General features: G+C 41.6%; 2 protein-coding genes across 2 annotated transcripts in view; both read right to left on the minus strand.

Moving 5' to 3' along the window:
* gps1 (G protein pathway suppressor 1) overlaps positions 1-8321 on the minus strand; it is a gene marked incomplete in the record, with an annotated part of 35048 nt that extends 26727 nt beyond the window's left edge. Inside the window, 13 exon segments of the mRNA XM_048245015.1 lie at positions 1-114; positions 670-750; positions 1077-1182; positions 1913-2007; positions 2676-2761; positions 3066-3126; positions 3253-3330; positions 3449-3584; positions 4745-4909; positions 5157-5338; positions 5837-5929; positions 6452-6652; positions 8218-8321. Of these exon segments, the coding sequence (XP_048100972.1) occupies positions 1-114; positions 670-750; positions 1077-1182; positions 1913-2007; positions 2676-2761; positions 3066-3126; positions 3253-3330; positions 3449-3584; positions 4745-4909; positions 5157-5338; positions 5837-5929; positions 6452-6652; positions 8218-8250 (1431 nt within the window).
* A 579-nt stretch (positions 8322-8900) lies between these two features.
* On the minus strand, positions 8901-15746 carry rac3a (Rac family small GTPase 3a). Its single transcript, XM_048245022.1, has 6 exons — positions 15546-15746; positions 12822-12893; positions 12501-12618; positions 11658-11720; positions 10806-10965; positions 8901-10507 (listed from the first exon to the last, which is right to left on the minus strand). The coding sequence occupies exons 1-6, from the start codon at positions 15578-15580 to the stop codon at positions 10377-10379; spliced, it is 579 nt and encodes a 192-aa protein (XP_048100979.1). The 5' UTR covers positions 15581-15746; the 3' UTR covers positions 8901-10376.
* Positions 15747-17917: the final 2171 nt, after the last annotated feature.

Genomic DNA, 17917 nt, shown 5'->3' on the forward strand with positions numbered 1-17917 from the left:
ATTGATAAGACCCTCCAGGATAAGCTGGGTGAGCTCGTCCTCCAGCGCGGCCACTGTGGTGTTGAAGGCTACTGCCATTTTGTTCATGTCCGCCGAGACGTACGGGCTGAAGTACTGCAGAGAAGAGAAGGATGTCGGGGGTATACAAGTTAGCGAGACAGAGGAGAGCCATGATGACATGGCCATATAAATACACAAGTTATCCCTACACAAAGAAAGCTGCATCCATACTGGAAAAAATTGTTACACTTTCACCTATAATTGATGAATCTGAAGTCCATAATTCTCAAAACTCATGGGGTTAATTTAAAGCCCTAACCCTAATTGTTTTGAACAAAAGTGTCTGCCAAATACCATAAACATCAACACACAAAGCCCTCAGAACAGACTAACTTTGAGCTGGAATATCAAAGTCACAAATAGTGAACTGATTTAACAGTGAGTGTGCCAAACTCCAGCCTTTGGTGTTTTACTGTGCTCCTAAGGTTCTACTCAAAAACAAAGCCTTCACAGCAACAGCACACACCCATACATTTGATCAATTAGGGTCAGACCTAGCTTAACACTTTATCCTAGAGGGCATGCTAGTAAGCTAAATACATCAATATACCCAACCTCTGTGGGTGTTGTCTGATTCAGCGACTCGTGCACTGGCAAGTTTCTCCATACCTGTATAAGGGCTCTGTTCCTGATTTGCGTGTACAGTGTTCTTACATGGGGAGCCAGGTACATGTCTAGCAAAAGGTTATCCTGTCAAACACAAAGGGAGATCAATTCATCAGACAGGTTTAATAGTGCCATATGGACCCCCCCACAATTTCACAAGATTTATTTATTTTTAAAACAGAAAACACCTGCTCTACTTTGCAAGATAATTGCTCATGCTATTGTTTTGACAACACAACCTGGTGAACAGCCTGTGTGATTGTTCAAACATGTGGAGAATTTGATATGGCTCATGATCTATGGTGGAGATCTGCTTTCTACTGACCATACCTAACAGAACTTGAACATCAAACAAAGACAGTCACTTAAACACCATGAAGATGCACACACACACACACAGAGTTCCTTACCTTCATCTCATCCAGCATTTTCAGACATGAAGCATACTTTGACTCGTAAAACTTGAAGATAATATCACGGACCTGGGGTTCCAACTCTAAAAATAATTTAAAGGAACTGTGGAGAGGGACACACACACACAGAGAGAGAGAGAGAGAGAGAGAGTCAGTGTGGGCGCACAAACAAAACCCTTCTCCACACCAATTCAAATGGCAAAACCATCTCTTCACAGCCCAGCCCTGAAAACGACTTTATAGTTCAAGTCAGTCAATTGAAATTCTTACTGCAGAACTCATCCCAGCCTCTTCCCCCCCTACACCCAGCCACATGTTTGACTGGAACTTCAATCTACCAATTAAAAGCACTTTCTGTGCCAGCTAGCAAAATAAAAACAACATCAGTTGGTTCACTTAGATGAAAAGTGGCAGGATTCCCAGACCTACTTAAACGTCATATTCAAGGCATTTACATCCCCTATTCCCACATTTAAGGATAAATATTCCCTATTTTTCCCTCTACATGATCTGAAAAATAAATTTTCTTTAATTACTAAATTTGTTTAATATGTTTCACAAAGCCAGAATGTTCATTTGTTAAATAAATATAGTTGAGGCATATCCGTGATGTGACAGTTTTATCCAAAGCGCTTTACAGATAGCAGGGCCAGACTCATGGGGTTAAGGGCCAACGGTGGCAGCTGGGAATCGAACTCACGACTTTTTAAGGCTACTGCATGCAAACTCAGCTCCTTATCCACTACACTACTGTCGCCCCAGCTCCTTATCCACTACACTACTGTCGCCCCAGGGATGCTCTCCTAGGCTGCTCCTGTGATGGGCGAACTCACCTGCTGGAGATGACATTCCTCTGCAGCTCCTGTCTGTCAAACGTAGCTAGGGCACACAACCCCCCATACGCTGCTACGTTACTGGGGGAAAGGAGCTGCAGAGAGCCAGAGAGAGAGCCAGAGAGAGAGAGAGAGAGAGAGAGAGAGAGAGAGAGAGAGAGAGAGAGAGAGAGAGAGAGAGAGCGCAGGATGCGAGATGAAAAGAAAGAGGAAAGAAGGAAGGCAACAAGGGAGAGAAAAGGATGGAGAGAGCAAAAAGAGGGCAAACGTCAGCATAACAAAAACAAGAAAAGTTCAGACAATCTGAGCAATCTAAGTTCAAAAACATTTATTAATTTAGCAGACCCAAAGTGACTTACATGTCAATTATACCCAAAGACAGCAGGATCAAATCCACATTCCCTCTAGAGTCATCTGAGCGCTCCCATAACCTCTACTATCATTTCCCTGTGGGTTATGGGGCATTTTCATTACTCATGTGCTTAGGACATGCCCAGTGCTTGCCCTCTTCAAGCAGTGTTGCCCTCTTCTGACTGAATTCTGAAGGGGCAGGTTCCATTTTTGCTTGGGAACCTGATAGCGCGCAGCCCCCATTGCCTATCTACATTCTCACTCCTGTGCTCTCAGATCGGAAAGGAACCCAATGTGAATCTCAATGCCAATCCCCGTCTCTCCTGTCAGCAGTGTGGTCCTCGGTCCCTGGCTCTAGTCCCTCTGGGAGCAAACCCCCAAAGAAGAGGTGTGGCAATAGGGATAAACTGACCTCGGGGAAGTCGCAGTGGTCAAACGAGGCTTGCAGGAAGCATTTGGCCGCTGGCTTGTACTTTCTGGATGCGAGTTCTGCCAGTCCTGTTGAAGACCGAGACAGGGAAAGGGAGAGAGACAGAGACCGGAAATAAGAGAAAGGGAAAGAAAGAACGAACGAGAGAGAGAGAGAGAGAGAGAGAGAGAGAGAGAGAGAGAGAGGCAAATGAAATATAAGAAGGCTCCAGATATCCAGCTTTCTTCCTGAACTAAATAGGCCTAACAGGATCAATACAGTGACTTTTCTTTAATGGTGTTGCTCCTAAGATCACTGGGGCAGAAAAGACAAGAGAAGGAAACATGGAGAGGTAAGAGCAGGATAAAAATAGAGAAAAAGAATGCCACTGACCTGCGGCACATTTTAGTTTGGTGAGGACAGCTTGGTTTTGACTATCTCTCTCTCCTCGTTGCTGTGTTGGGAAGTGAAAAAAAATAAAACATTGATAATTAGATAATTTAATACCAAAGATGATTTAATACTAAAGACGCAGCTTCTTTTCTGCAATGACTATAGAGGACAATGTGGTGGCACAAACCTCTGCAATCTCTGGAGTGGATTCTGCCTTGCTTACATAGCTAAGTACATGGGACCAGTTTTGGAGGTAAACGCTAACCTGCAAGGTTCAAACAACCAAAGTCATTACATTTACTGCTACCTTCATTTCAGTATGAATGTCACTTCACCAACACTGTTAGGAGGTGAATGAGTGAGACATGCTGTCCCAAACATACCTTGATAACATTAAGACACATGTTGATGACATGCTTGGCGCTAGTGCAGTAGTCTCTGGCTCGGGAGTAGCACTTCAAGGCATTGCTGAGGTCACCGCAGTCAAGATAATGATCTCCGAGATCATCATGACCCCTCCTGTAGGTAGGGAGAAGATGGAGGCGGCTTTACAACACACGCATACTTAATTTTCAGCAAGGGTGCATACTAAGTGGTCACATGTGTGAAGGATAATTAAAAATAGCTAGTACACTGCAAAAAATGATATCTTACCAAGTGTTATAATCTTATATTAAGATACAAAATCTAGTTAGTATTGTTTTTAGCATAAAGATACTTACTTTAAGCTTTCTTGTAAGATTATTTGGCTTAACATACTTCTTAAATTAAGACATAAAAACAAGTACATTTATCTGCTAGTGGATTAAGTAAATTTATCTTAATTTAAGATAAGATTCTAAGACCCAGGTATGCACTGCTAAAAATGCCCCCACACTGACAACAAGGAGGATGGAGTGAGTGATAAAACGGCTCAGCAACACAAGCAACAGCTCATGTACTGGATTTTTCAGGGTGATCACAATGACATTTATCACTGGATTAGGCTAGCTCGTTTTTTTCTATGGTAACATTAAAAATGTTATTTCTCTTACAAGTCAACAGTTTATTTATTAACTCCTTGCCATGGCAACTAACCTTAGAAGAATTCTGATTACTGAAGAATGTATATCAATCTTTTTTATATTGCTTGCATCTTCCACGGGTCACAAGTTTAAGTTAAAGTTGACCGTATTTAGCAGACGCTTATATAGTTGTGGTATTTAGCAGACGCTTATATCCAATATGACTCTGACTCACATCAGGTTTGGAAATGGAACCCTGGCTGACCGATTGTGAGGCGCTGACATTTTCCCGCTGCTCCACCGCGCCCATAATATCTACTGAATTTACTGTATCTACCTTATCTAGTCCAGTAGTAAAGACAGACTCCGCTTTGGGCGATGGGGGTAACTCAACTCAAAACAGTTTGCCATCAGTGTGTTATAGGGTAAATAATAGTAAAAAGCCTCCCCTACTCACTCAAAACTATATTGCAAGACAGTAAAATAAGACACAAACCATCATTAATGTCCAGTATTCACACCACCATGTTGTTAGTGCTTCAAACTTTTATGGCAAAAAAAGAATCAGCAGAACAGTTGTAAACCCAACGTGACAAACACACCTTTCAGAAAATAGAGCTCACATGCCACCTGTGCAAAGCGAATGGTTGCCAGGTCACCAGATCAAGGCCTTACCTAATGCTCTCCTTAATGGAATTTCCCTTGTAGTTCTTCAGGTCGGTGTCGAGCTTCTCCAATTTTAAGAGGGCCTTTTTCCTGGTGGACTCTGCCCAGGCTGTGTCGAGGGGAGGGGGTTCCACTGCCCCCTCAGGAACAGCGTCTGGGACACCCTGCACTTCCCTGTAGGACAAAAATGGACAGTGTGTTTAGGGTGAGAAAAGGGAGCAAGACCACTTACATCATGTGGTGCTATGATATAATGTGAAAACAAAAGAGTACATCTGTTGCATCAAGACCAATGAATAAACAAACAAATGAATTTGTCTCAAGGTGCATTACAGAAGCCAATTTGAACTTGAACTTAAACTTGAACAAGTCCAACAGTTCAACAGAGGCATGAGGCGCTCCCTGCAGGATCAGAACCTACCTCGTGGCTTCAGTGAGTTTGCGGTGGATCTCCTCGTAGACGTCAACATTGAAGGTTCTTTGGACGAAGGACAGGGCCATCTTAAGAGCTTCGATGCGGAGTTGGGGGCAGTGGTCAGCGATGAACTGCAGTCGCTCAATTCTCATCAGTCCACTGTAGCTGGAGGCATACTGCTCCAGATCCTGTGGAACAGAGCGAGAGAGAGAGAGAGAGAGAGAGAGAGAGAGAGAGAGAAAAGAGACAGGGAGAGAGAGAGAGAAAGAGGAGAGGAGAGAGGGAGACAGGAGAAAGAGGCGAGAGGGAGAGGGAGATGTATAATAAGGATTACTTGATCAGAAAATCACATAAAATACATGGGAGAAGCAGCAGATGGTAAATCATAATCTAAATCATGAAAGCAAATTATGTCTCTCATATGGGACAAAACATAGTACACAGATTTCTGTCAATCATCAATACAAAACGTGAGAAAAATAAAAGGATTGAAAGAATCAATGAAATACAAACAAGAGATTTGTGTGGGACAGACAGCCACATGTTTGATATTCTGCAAATTGTATGATATTCTGTTTGATTCTGCGCTAAAACAGCGGATAGGGTTTTGTATGTCAAAGTTATATATAACAGTCAACCCTAAATCAGTGCTGAAATAAGTAGATAAGCACAGAACAGAAACCTACCAGAGTTGGGTTTTCGACGACATAGTTGGTGTCCGGCGCATTCTGTTGGTCTTCTTGCGGGTCAGCATCTATCTGCATGGGTTCAACTGACCCCTTCAGATGAGAAAGTTCATATATTTACGTCTGCTCTTAATCTACCATTAAACTACGAAAAGGACAGGAGTGAATTAATTAAATGATTCCCTTTGGATCATATCAGAGCAATGGTAGCTGAACATGTTTAAAACAATGGTTCTGATTTCGCTTGGTGTGGACACTATTACTCAACCTTGAAATCCAAGCTTCTGACTACAAACTTCAAACTAAACCACATCATGCTAACTTGTCATCATCATGTTAGTCAAGGCGGTTTCCCTCAATGGGCTTGTCAGGTGTGATGAGGAAATCTGTTGATGCTGAATTCTGAGTGCACCACACTTGAGCTTATCCCCTGACTTTCCATGTCTAGAATAGACTTTTTAAAATTCCATAATATTCCTGAAATTCTATGTACTGTGGGAACCCTGTTGTTGCATCTTTGCCCTCCAGCAGCAACGGCCCCCTCCTCCAGTACCTCTATTAATTCATCACCTTCTTTTCTTCCTTAATTGGCTACCCTGTGATTAATTCTGTTACCTCGGGGACCAGCGAGCACGCTGACAGACTGGAGCTGAGCACATAGTCTCCCGCGGTAAAGGGGAGGAGCAGGTCAGACCTGCTGCTGTGGGGCGTGCAGAGCGTCGACGAAGACGAGGACGCACTGGCTGCCAAGCTATCACTGAGCCTGCCCTCAACCTGCTGCTCTGGGGAGACCCCAGGCCCTGACACAGAATTGTCCTGAAATGGAGGAAATCAACACACGGGTGAAATGTAAGCCCACAGTTAGGAGGGCCTCTATAATTCTATAACAATCTGAGAAAAAGTGCAGGGGGAAGAAGTAGGATAACAGAGAAAGAAAGAGATAACACAGAAAAAGAAAGAGATGAATGCAGACAAATAAATGATATTAGTAGGGTATGAATTTAAAGGGCATGGGAATGAGCTGTTAGAATAACAAATGTTCTATTAATTGACAACCATGTCTCAAAACTATGACAATACAGCCTAAAGGTATGTAGCACCTAAGGTATTTAACCTTACAATTACAATTCCTTGTTTATTGAGTTGGTTCAAACTACTTGGCGATGCTGAACTGGACCTCAAAGCATTAAACAGACATTACTATATAGTATTGTATAAGTATATATACTCTTTTGATCCCGTGAAAGTTGGTCTCTGCATTTATCCCAATCCGTGAATTAGTGAAACACACTCAGCACACAGTGAGGTGAAGCACACCCGCGCAGTGAGCTGCCTGCAACAACAGCGGCGCTCGGGGAGCAGTGAGGGGTTTAGGTGCCTTGCTTAAGGGCACTTCAGCCGTCGGGGTTCGAACCGGCAACCCTCCGGTTACAAGTCCGAAGGGCTAACCAGTAGGCCACGGCTGCTTATACTAAGAAGTATAAGAGTGTGCAATATTTATTAACGTCCAAGCTTTGACTCACAAATTAATAAGGTGACCGAAAATTAGATTTGTTTAAGGTGACATCTCATTCACATTTTTCAAAAACCTTAAAATGAGTGCTAATAACTGCTTTGTCGGGTAGTGAACTGCACTGACATTTAGCTGAAGCTAGCTAGCTGTTAGCAGTTAGCTAGCTAGCTTGTTTCTTCCGACGTGCTAACTTGCACCGAACTTGAGCTAGATATGGAACAACGAATAACTTGACAAGGTAAACAAGTTGGCTATGGAGACCTCAAACTGCGGTCATTTAATAGAACCTGAAATACAAATAAAAACATCTATTTAAGAAAGCATAAAGTAGCTAGACCCCGCCGGCTTGCAGTGATAAGCTAGCTAGCAAGCTATCTGGCTGTCTAGTATGGTTAGCCTTCTTATTACCGATCTATGCATGCTATGCTAGCTAGCTAGTTAGCGCTCCAAGACAGAAAGTTTCTCAACACAATCCAACACCCAGGAAAGCTATTCAAAACACACACGCTACTACAAATAAGAAACCTGGATTACCAAGCCAACCGTTTAATACCGTGCACATACCACTAGAATATGACTCAAACAATATGTTTCATTAAACAATGAGCAGACCCGCGCTGTCGTTCAACTTGAAAACAATTCGGTAAAGAAGCTAGCTATGACTTGCTACCTTACGTTACGGGACGTGAGGCCCAAAGTGTCTTGGACAGAATGATTACTAGCTTAGCTTCTAGCTGCATAGCTGCGGCAATCTGGAGCTTAAAACGATGCATAGGAGTACTTAATGGTGGATAAAGTGACATAATTTGTATAAATGAAACCACGGAGTGTTAAAACTAAAATAAAGCAGTTTGAATTATTAGTTTACCTGAAAGTTAAAGACCTGCACGGGGAGAGGCATCTCCTCCTTATCTGCAGAAACACAGCACACACAAGCACATCCGGGGCATAGCTGTGAATGCACTGACTGGACGTCTTTGTTACGCGAAGACGTCACGATACCTGTACATCGAAAATATTTGGAGGACTACATTCATAAGTCTAAATTTCAGAATAAAAAACACAATTTTACAGAATTTGGTATAGACGTTAAACAATATATAACAACAATTTCTAGCAGTAATAATAAGAAGGCTGTCAAAACACAAACACTTTTTGTGCTTTACAATGTGTTTTTATGATGTCATTATTATTTTATTTTATTATATTTTATTATTATTTTTGTGTAATGTACATCCCCCTGGCGTAGTTGCAACAATGCTTTTGTACTGTATTATTGTATACTTTTTGTATACTGTTTGTATACTTCAATTGATCTAATAATAATATTTTTTTTTAAAAAGTAAAAAAAAAATATTTGGAGGAAGAAAAGTTAAAGGAAAAAGAAACAAATTTAAATTATTGTAGGCTATAGCCTACTTAAGTCAAGTCAAGTCACTTTTTTTATATAGCGCCTATATATACTTAAGTGTCCCTATATTGTGAAAATAAAGACTAAAAGAACTGCCACCATTGTTTAAAAGCAAAAAAAAAAAACCCTGATACATTATATACATTCAAATATTTTCCTTTATTAATGCATAACCTTTAAAATTATATGATACTCACATTTAGTGGTTTATTTTGGCAACAACTGTAACAGAGGACATATGTTGTTAAATGCTCTTCACCGTTTATCCCAGTTCAAGAGTCACATGAATTACCAAATGTAGGCTAATACAGACACAAAATGCATTTCACTCAAGAAATCCACAACCAGACAGACAGCTCCTTGCACATGCATGCGTCCTCTCACACGTAAGACTCATATGCACAAAACTGAAAATAAAGATATTTGGGAAACAAAAATATTTTGACACTTCTAATTGGGTCCTTTGTCAAAATAAATTACTTGATTTGGCAGGTCCCACAAAATGCAGTTCACAATGGCACAAGATAGAATCTATTCCTCTTCATTGATTTGAATAATGTGAACGCATAGGCCTATTTGTAAAGAAATGAAATTATTTAAACTGTATAAAATTCTAAGACCAGCTTGTATGTCATTAATAGTCTTACAGATAGAGTACAGACATTTTGCATATTACAATTTTTCATGGGGCAAATTTGATAACCAATAAAAAAAAAACAGTTCCCATACACATTTACCTACAGTAGCTCAAGCCCTGGATGTGAATAGATGCCTATCTATAAAACAGCAAACTAAAATTTGTTCTGGACTACTCTGATGAATCAGCTGACATTTCTTTGACTCCATTTTATGATTTTCTGAAGTAGAGATGCCTTAATCTAGAAAGATTGAATAACTCCAAAACAATTTGCATGATACTGTAGGAAATTTAGCCTACTGTAAATGGAGAAAAAACACATAAAATGTATTTCTTCCACCTGTCTATGAATCTGTGTTCTCTGGCTCCTATGCCTGCTATAACCAAAGCTATGCACAATATATATTTACACCGTCACATCTGTCAAACATTCACAATTCGTAGTAAAAAAATGCAAAACAGCTAACAATGTCCACACTTTAATATATCCAACAACATTAGTTCTGGCAACAAAGCTGAATGAATGTACTGAGTGTATTTATGTAGTGAACACTTATAAAAGCTTGTTAATCCAGTCTGAAATGCACACTTAGGGCTCCACAACTGTTTGTCCACCTGCTTGTCATTTACGACAAAGCCCCAATTAAATCATCCAATATCTTTAAGGCAAATTCATTTAACAAATAAAAAAGACATGTGCTGCCCAAAAAGAATGGATATTGGCATAATTTCTTCTGTTTTAATGCCATCATCACCACTCTACACATTCTATTAACGCTTCTTCTTACATTTAAAAAACAAAACCTCCAGGTCATTGGAGACTACTGTAAACCCAGTGAGCTCAAGTATCCCTCTTAAAACAGCAGGTACTGTTATGAACAAGTAGGAGTGGAAGAAGTCCCCCCCCCCCCCCCACACCCACCCAGCAGCCCCCTTAAAGAACAATGGCACAAACACTGGCGCCCCCTGGTGGGCTGCCTCAGAACACTGTGCACTTCTTGCCCCGCTTCTTGACAGGTGGAGGACAGAGGACAGCGCGAATTGCCTCATCAAACACTGTCTTGAGACCACGCTGGGTAAGGGCAGAGCATTCCAAGTACTTCACTGCACCTGCGGTCACACAAGTGGGTGAAGAGATGACAATGAGATTTTTTTCACATGCAGCTAACTGCATATTTACACTTGGTTTCACATAGTTTGGCTTAGTCAATTAATTCTGCCTAAAATACATGTTGAGGCTTGGCACTACAATTGCTATACCATTATTTAAGGCAAACGCAAACCTCAGTGTAATAAATAAGTAATTACATGGGCTGCCCCAAAAACATGAATATAAAAATAACACATAACTTATTGTTAATAAGTGATTATATCAGCATCTGATCTGAAGTAAAAGTTTGACTCCTACCAATTTCACGTGCCATAGCCAACCCCTGTGGGTAAGTGATGGGGGCCAGTTTCTTGTCTCTCAGGCGCTCAATGGTGTCCTTGTCATCCCGCAAGTCAAGTTTGGTGCCCACCAGGATGATGGGAGTGTTGGGGCAATGGTGGCGCACCTCAGGGTACCACTACCAGAGCATTGAGAAGAATGCGTTATTAACAGATTTGATTACTGTGGTTTAGAACTGTCAAAATGAACTACATCTACCATGGCACTAGCCTGAAGATTCCAGATTCTAGAAAGATTAAGGGTCTGGCCACGAATAATGTAATGGCCCAACCTGAGGGGAGGCACCAACTGTGCATTTGAAAATCTCACTGCACGCAATTGGATAAGACTATATGACCAATGTTTACTGACTGATTCTGGACTTCGATGCAATTGGATAACACTACGACTGTCATCTGTTTAGCTCGCCTTTGGCCCGACTATGGGTGATTGGATCCCCGCGATACAGGTGGCAAAAGTAACGTGCATCATTACTCATTGCCAGAGTGTCTCGCAGAGACAATTCAAATTGTGCTCTTTCGAGAACTCTGGATTTTCCAGGATACCATGGCACAGTCATGTCATGTATATCTTTTGTCTTTTAGGTGATCTGCTTTGAATATGTATGGCAAAACCTTACAAAAAGCTCTTCTCAGATACTTCTGGATGGTGAATGTTAATAACTTATTTTGAATAATTCCTTTCATGCTGTTTCTACAAAACTTCCCAGGAATGTGCTAATGAGCACTACACAAGATGCAGTTGAGTTGATGACAGAGTCAGTAGAATCCCTCCCTGTGTTCATTTGTACAGAATGAGATGGACACTGACCTTAGCTCTGACATTCTCAAAGGAGGCTGGGCTCACCAAGGAGAAGCATATCAAGAACACGTCCTGAAGAGTAAAAATATGCAGTGTTACTGAATGTTCATCAAGGACATAATGTCACAGGCAGTTAAGAATATGATACCGTCAGTCCAAAAAAAAACCTCACTCCAAAACATTAAATATTTATACATGAATGTGGGTATTTTGTCTGGATAATTTCACTGATTCTAGAATCTAGAGATAAACACACTGCTGCTAAGATGGTTCTCTCAGCTAACCTTTTTAGATAGCAGTTAATGCAAATACAAGGGGCCTCAACATGACAACCAGCATATAGCACACACACACACATCCTCACATCACCACCCACTGAGATCCGCAGCACAGTATCCATGATGCTGGTTGGGTGGGGGTGGGCTCACCGTTCAGAGAATACATCCCCCCTCCATTCAGTTTTCAGACCAGCGCTACCATGAATGTGTGAGTATCCCAAGTGCTAGCCTGGGAATCCCATTAAGCAACACACACTGAATAGAGCAGTGAAGTTAAGAGAAAAGCTATCCAGGAAAAAAGGATCTCATCTTTATACACTGCTGTTGTTAGCTTTATACACTTTATACACTGCTGCGAGAATAAAATTGACGATGATGCAAATAAGAAGCATTTCTTTCTTCTAAAGACTAAATTGCTGGGGCCTATCGTTTCCTGCAACGCCACTGTTTCGTGTTGACAAGCCTTGTGGCTGCCCGCTGCAAGAGATAATGGCAAAAGCACACACTGCAGGAAACTAGAGGGATTCTATAGGGGAGTGTGTGTGTGTGTGTGTGTGTGTGTGCACTGCTGTACCGTCTGGGGGTAAGAGAGAGGCCTGAGACGGTCGTAGTCTTCCTGTCCCGCTGTATCCCAAAGGCCCAGGTTGACTGGTTTGCCATCCACCATAACATTAGCAGAGTAATTATCGAAGCTGGAGGGAGGAAAAGAGAGGGAATGGGAGGAGGGGTGGTGGGATGGAGGGACAGAGGGATGGAGGGGGGATGAGGAGAGAGACACCAGAGGGGTTCCAGTGTTAAAAAAACAGGTATTAAAATTATAAATTGATGATTATAATATATGGGGAAAACCTAAACATTGTTGCATTTTTATTTAAGCAGTCCCTTTACTACTCACACGGTGGGGATGTACTCCCCTGGGAAGGCATTGGTGGTGTAACTGATGAGCAGACAGGTCTTACCCACAGCACTGAAGGTAGAGAGTGAGAGAGAGAGAGAGAGAGAGAGAGAGAGAGAGAGAGACAGAGTCATAAGAGACCATCATGAAAATGATACAGTGTTTCACAGGTTACTGTGTGTCTGAGCCTTACATGTACTACTGTAAATGTGGGTTACTACAAAATCATTATTTGTTGTGATGGCTTTGAAGGTCACCTTTAACAGATGTGCAATCATTGTGCCCCCCCCAGCAAAATGCACTCAATAGCTACATCAATACAACAAAAAAAGATGAAACATAAAATGGTTGTACTTGTATTGTATCCCACAACAAATATTTAGAGATGGAACATCCTCAAAATAGGAATGTGCCTCAAGCCCCCGCTGGATGTGGACACTGAACAGGGGGTCAGACACTAGTGCATCCCCATGGCTCTGGGACAATGGAAGTGCCTGAGTGCATGGGCGCCTATTTCAACCACTGACCTCCAGTGGACAGCAATGGTTGCTGTCTGCTGACACATAGTACGAGCAGTCAGACTCTGCCCCAAATATGCACATGTTGGCTGGGGGGCATACTGTCATCCATGGCATACATCAACCCCTCTCTCTCCCCCACAACCTTTCTAATACACCTACACACACCACACACAAACACAAACACACACACACACACACGGACACACCACACAAACACACGGATGCACGCACGCACGCACGCACGCACGCGCACACACACACACACACACACACACACACACACACACACACACACACACACACACACACACACACACACACACACACACACACACACACACATAATACAGTCAAACAAACTCCTTCCCTGATGCTCTCATCAGATAGGTGGCTAGATAACTGTAGAGCAGTGGAATGGGGCTGGAGATGGGATGGCTTCATCAACACACACCAACACTGCGCTTTTAGACAACCAAAGACGGGGGATTAAGAAGATGTGGAGGCAGCACAAGGCCAAGAATGAACAGCGAGTGTGAATGAGTGAGTGACAGAGAGTGAGTGAGTGAGTTACACAGAAAGAGAGAGAGATAGATAGAGAGAAAGTGTGGTATGCAAAGCAAGACTGAGAATAGCCAAACATGAGAGGGGAGATATAGGATGACAGAGGGAGAGTGAGGAGGATGGGTGGACATGGCTGATAACACTAACAAAAAAGAAAGAGAAGGGGAAGGTCACACACACACACACACACACACACACACACACAAACAGAGCCAGTGTGCAAAGTTTCAGATCGAACTTGAAAGATGGAGCTTTGAAGCGGTGTGTCTAAAGACAACCCTGCAAACCTTTTATTTATTATTTTAGATTGGTGGTGGGAATTTCCAGACTTCACATCAACAACGCTAACCCATATACCCTTAAAAAAAGAAATGTTTACAATTTTTAAGAGAACGATTGTGATTTACATTCTTATTTTTGAAGATTAAATTACATTTTAATTCACAAAACTATTCTAACTATACTAAGAGGTTACTAGGCTAGATGGTGTAAACATATTGCACAATGCACACTGAACATCACATTACTAAAAACGCTTATTAGGCTGATGTCCTGGACCAGGAGTGGTGATTCAAAAGTGTAAGTGTGAATGTGAGTCATAATAATGTCAAAAATTCCTTAGAGCAATGTGAGATACTGGATCAGTGTGAGAGAGGGCCCACTGCACACATGCAAACAAGGCTGCAAATGAACAAATACAAAGGACGAAAAAGTGAGCAACCTTACAGACACAAAAATACAGTGATTGTAGGCCTAATAAAAGGAAGCTGATGTCATGAAGATGTGCTTCACTATATTCAACAATATCGACCTCCCCTATTATTAATTTATAGGCTAAATTAACAAGATAGTTTATTTAATTGAGAAGTGTAGATCAGAAGCTGATGTAGCCGACATGAACATAATCAAGAATAACCAAGTACCAGTCTAGCCGTAACGTAACGCAAAGTTGACAAGAGAATTTAATGTGTTCCCAGCCCCCCACCCACGATGGTCTCATTGCCTAGATCCGATGTGTCTTCACATCCATGTCCAAAAATGAGCTAAAATAACGTTTTGAGAAAGGGGTAATAGGGCTATCACATATTAAAACGTAAATGATTGCAAAGCACAATATATATCGCTCCTCGAGTGCAGCCTTGCTCGTTAGACGCCCCCTGTTAAGACACGTAGGTGTGAAAAAACATTACATCATTAAATGTGTGGCTCAGCCTGAGACGGTAGCCCTCGGATGCATTTATGACATCTCAGTTAAATGCAGTTTTCATCACCAGATCAAAAATATCTGAACTGTCTGACATTTAAAGAAGGCCAGTGCAACACTTGTTTGATGTTTTCTACAATGTTAAATAGCGTTGAACACTCCGCGTTTAGCTTGTCACAGCCTTTGATTTGTACAACATTCAAAATAAGTGTAGCCTAGCAAAAATAATGCTTTCTTTTGCAGAATTCACCTCAGATGGCATTCAGCCATTAAATTAATCAGTGCTGTTCCCACGCGCTGGGATGAACGAATTCTAGCAAACTAAATGCCGACCCATTCAACCCCATAGCCCCAGCCCTTCTTGCAACAATTGCTTTCTCCCACAGATACATTGGCGAAAAAGGGCACATTCTCAGCACCCACAAAAAGAGATCTTACCCGTCGCCGACCACAACGCATTTAATGGCCTGCATTTGCAGAATGCACAGATGTATCCAAAGAGGGACGTTCGATTGTGCTTTAATGTGCCAAATTGGTATGTGATCTGAGAGATCTGTAATAATAAGTGGGCTGCTATGTTTCGCGTAGAGGGCTGCTGCAGCAGCAAGGGTTGTAGTCGAAGTCACACGGGGGCTTCCGGAAAAGCACGAGTCCGTTTAAAGTGACCACCATCGCTTTTACAGTATCCAAGTACCACGGGCGTACCGCGTAGTCTATTCAGGACAATATTTAATCACAAATTGTTTTATGACTCAACAACAACCGGGTTAAATTAGCTATATATATATATATATATAAAACAATTAATCATTATCTTGGAGTTTGCACTTTAACGAATCAGACAAATTACATCTTGATTGTTATTTAATGAGACCAGGATCTTTATTAGTCCGTTGTTTTAATGCAAAATAACTTCCCCCTCAGTTGTAATAATACAGATCTAACTTCTCATCCCGTTCTCAGCATTTGCAAAATAAATTAAAGGAATGACACTGTAATCATGTCACTTTTATTTAGATGCCTGTACTTGTGCAGTGTGAATTTAAATGCCTCCTCTCCCGTGATCCCCCGCATGGTAAGTCAGCTGTTGGAGGCAGGTGAGAGAGCCACCTGTCCATTGAGTTGTTTTGGTAAAAAGGGAAGTATGTCAAACAACTACCCCCAATGTAACACTAACCCACAACCATATCACTGACTCACACAGAATGGAGTCCTTTGTTTGGACGTCTCCCTATATATATCCTAGTTTAAGTCACCTGTGCATGTTGATCACTGTACCAATATTAAACACTAACGAACCAGCAGCTGCAGCACAGGATTGGAAGTGCAGTTCAGGGGAATGTTTGTGCCAAGTAGCCTCTTGAAGATCTGGGAACTATTGGTTGCCTGGCACCGGCCAGCTCATTCACTTTGTTCATTATGGTCTGGAAACTCCTTTGGATTCAAATTGGGCTTGGGCATGGCTAATAAATAGTGAACCAGGTAAATGTTGAGATTTGTACACAGCTAAAATAAGACATGGTCTTGCAGCATGATGCTACACAAAGGGAGTAAATACCGAGCAGAACACACTGGGTTACCTTGTGCTTTGAGTGCCATTCACATCTAGTCACATCTGTCAAATATTGAGATCATTCACATCCAGTGCTTTCCTAACAAGTCTCAAATGTGTCTCAGTGGGTGCTCACCTAGAGAGAGAGAGAGAGAGAGAGAGAGAGAAAGAGAGAGAGAGAAAGAGAGAGAGAGAGAGAGAGAGAGAGAGAGAGAGAGAGAGAGAGAGAGAGAGAGAGAGAGAGAGAGAGAGAGAGAGAGAGAGAGAGAGAGAAAGAAAGAGAGAGAGAGAGAGAGAGAGAGAGAGAGAGAGAAAGAAAGAAGAGAAAGAAAGAGAGAGAGAGAGAGAGAGAGAGAGAGAGAGAGAGAGAGAGAGAGAGAGAGAGAGAAAGAAAGAAAGAAAGAAAGAAAGAGAGAGAGAGAGAGAGAGAGAGAGAGAGAGAGAGAGAGAGAGAGACAGACAGACAGACAGAGACAGACAGACACTTTGACAACAAGGTATACTGTTTTGGAAAAAAGACAAACTATTTTAAGAATTTTTTTTATTGCTTGACCTGCCATTAGGACAATCTATACCAAAAAAAATAAAATAAAAATGTAACTTTTTTTTGCACATCCAGTAAAATCAAACCATTTACAGTCGAAGGATAAGAATAATAGAAAAATGGTCCTCTGTCAGCCCCCAGCTGTGTCCACTGAAGGCTTTACAAACCCTATAAGCAGAGGGAAAGGGTCAGGAGTTTCTAAGCCCTGATTAGATCATCTAAGGCAAACAATGTCAACTTGAGATTTTCTTTTTATGTACATACACACTGGTATAGCACACACATTAATGCAAAGCTATAAATGGCAAGAACTGTGTTTGTTGTGTTTTTTTCTCTCCCCCACCCCCAACTAACTCAGAAATTAAATCACTCAACAACAGCAGATGGCGTGTCTCCAAAATAAATGTGAGGGAGCAGTATGTATAAAATGTAATGACTGGGGATGTTTAAATTACAGCTGTCACATGGAGACGATGAGAAAAAACAAAACAAAAAAACCCTTCTAACAGTAAATGTAAGGATGCTTTTGACACGTGTTTGTTAAATGCTTTCAGGGAATCTGAGGAAAGAAATTCAGAATCCCTGTTTGTCTACTACTGCTCAAATATTACTCAGTCAATACCATTCACTCTTTAAGGAATCGTCTACGATGTTCAGCTACAAAACTGAACCATACTGGCACTCAAACACCTGCTGGCAGTTCGGTATTTATCC

This window comes from Alosa alosa, chromosome 6 (genome assembly GCF_017589495.1).
Source record: "Alosa alosa isolate M-15738 ecotype Scorff River chromosome 6, AALO_Geno_1.1, whole genome shotgun sequence".
In the NCBI taxonomy this organism is placed as follows: Eukaryota; Metazoa; Chordata; class Actinopteri; order Clupeiformes; family Clupeidae; genus Alosa; species Alosa alosa.

Excerpts from the sequence above, each read along its gene's own strand:
- rac3a (XM_048245022.1), bottom strand. The coding sequence starts at position 15,580 with ATGCAGGCCATTAAATGCGTTGTGGTCGGCGACGG. Across the intron at positions 12,894-15,545 it reads TGCGTTGTGGTCGGCGACGG|TGCTGTGGGTAAGACCTGTC; the intron begins GTAAGATCTCTT and ends CTCTACCTTCAG. Across the intron at positions 12,619-12,821 it reads GGGGAGTACATCCCCACCGT|CTTCGATAATTACTCTGCTA; the intron begins GTGAGTAGTAAA and ends TCCTCCCTCCAG.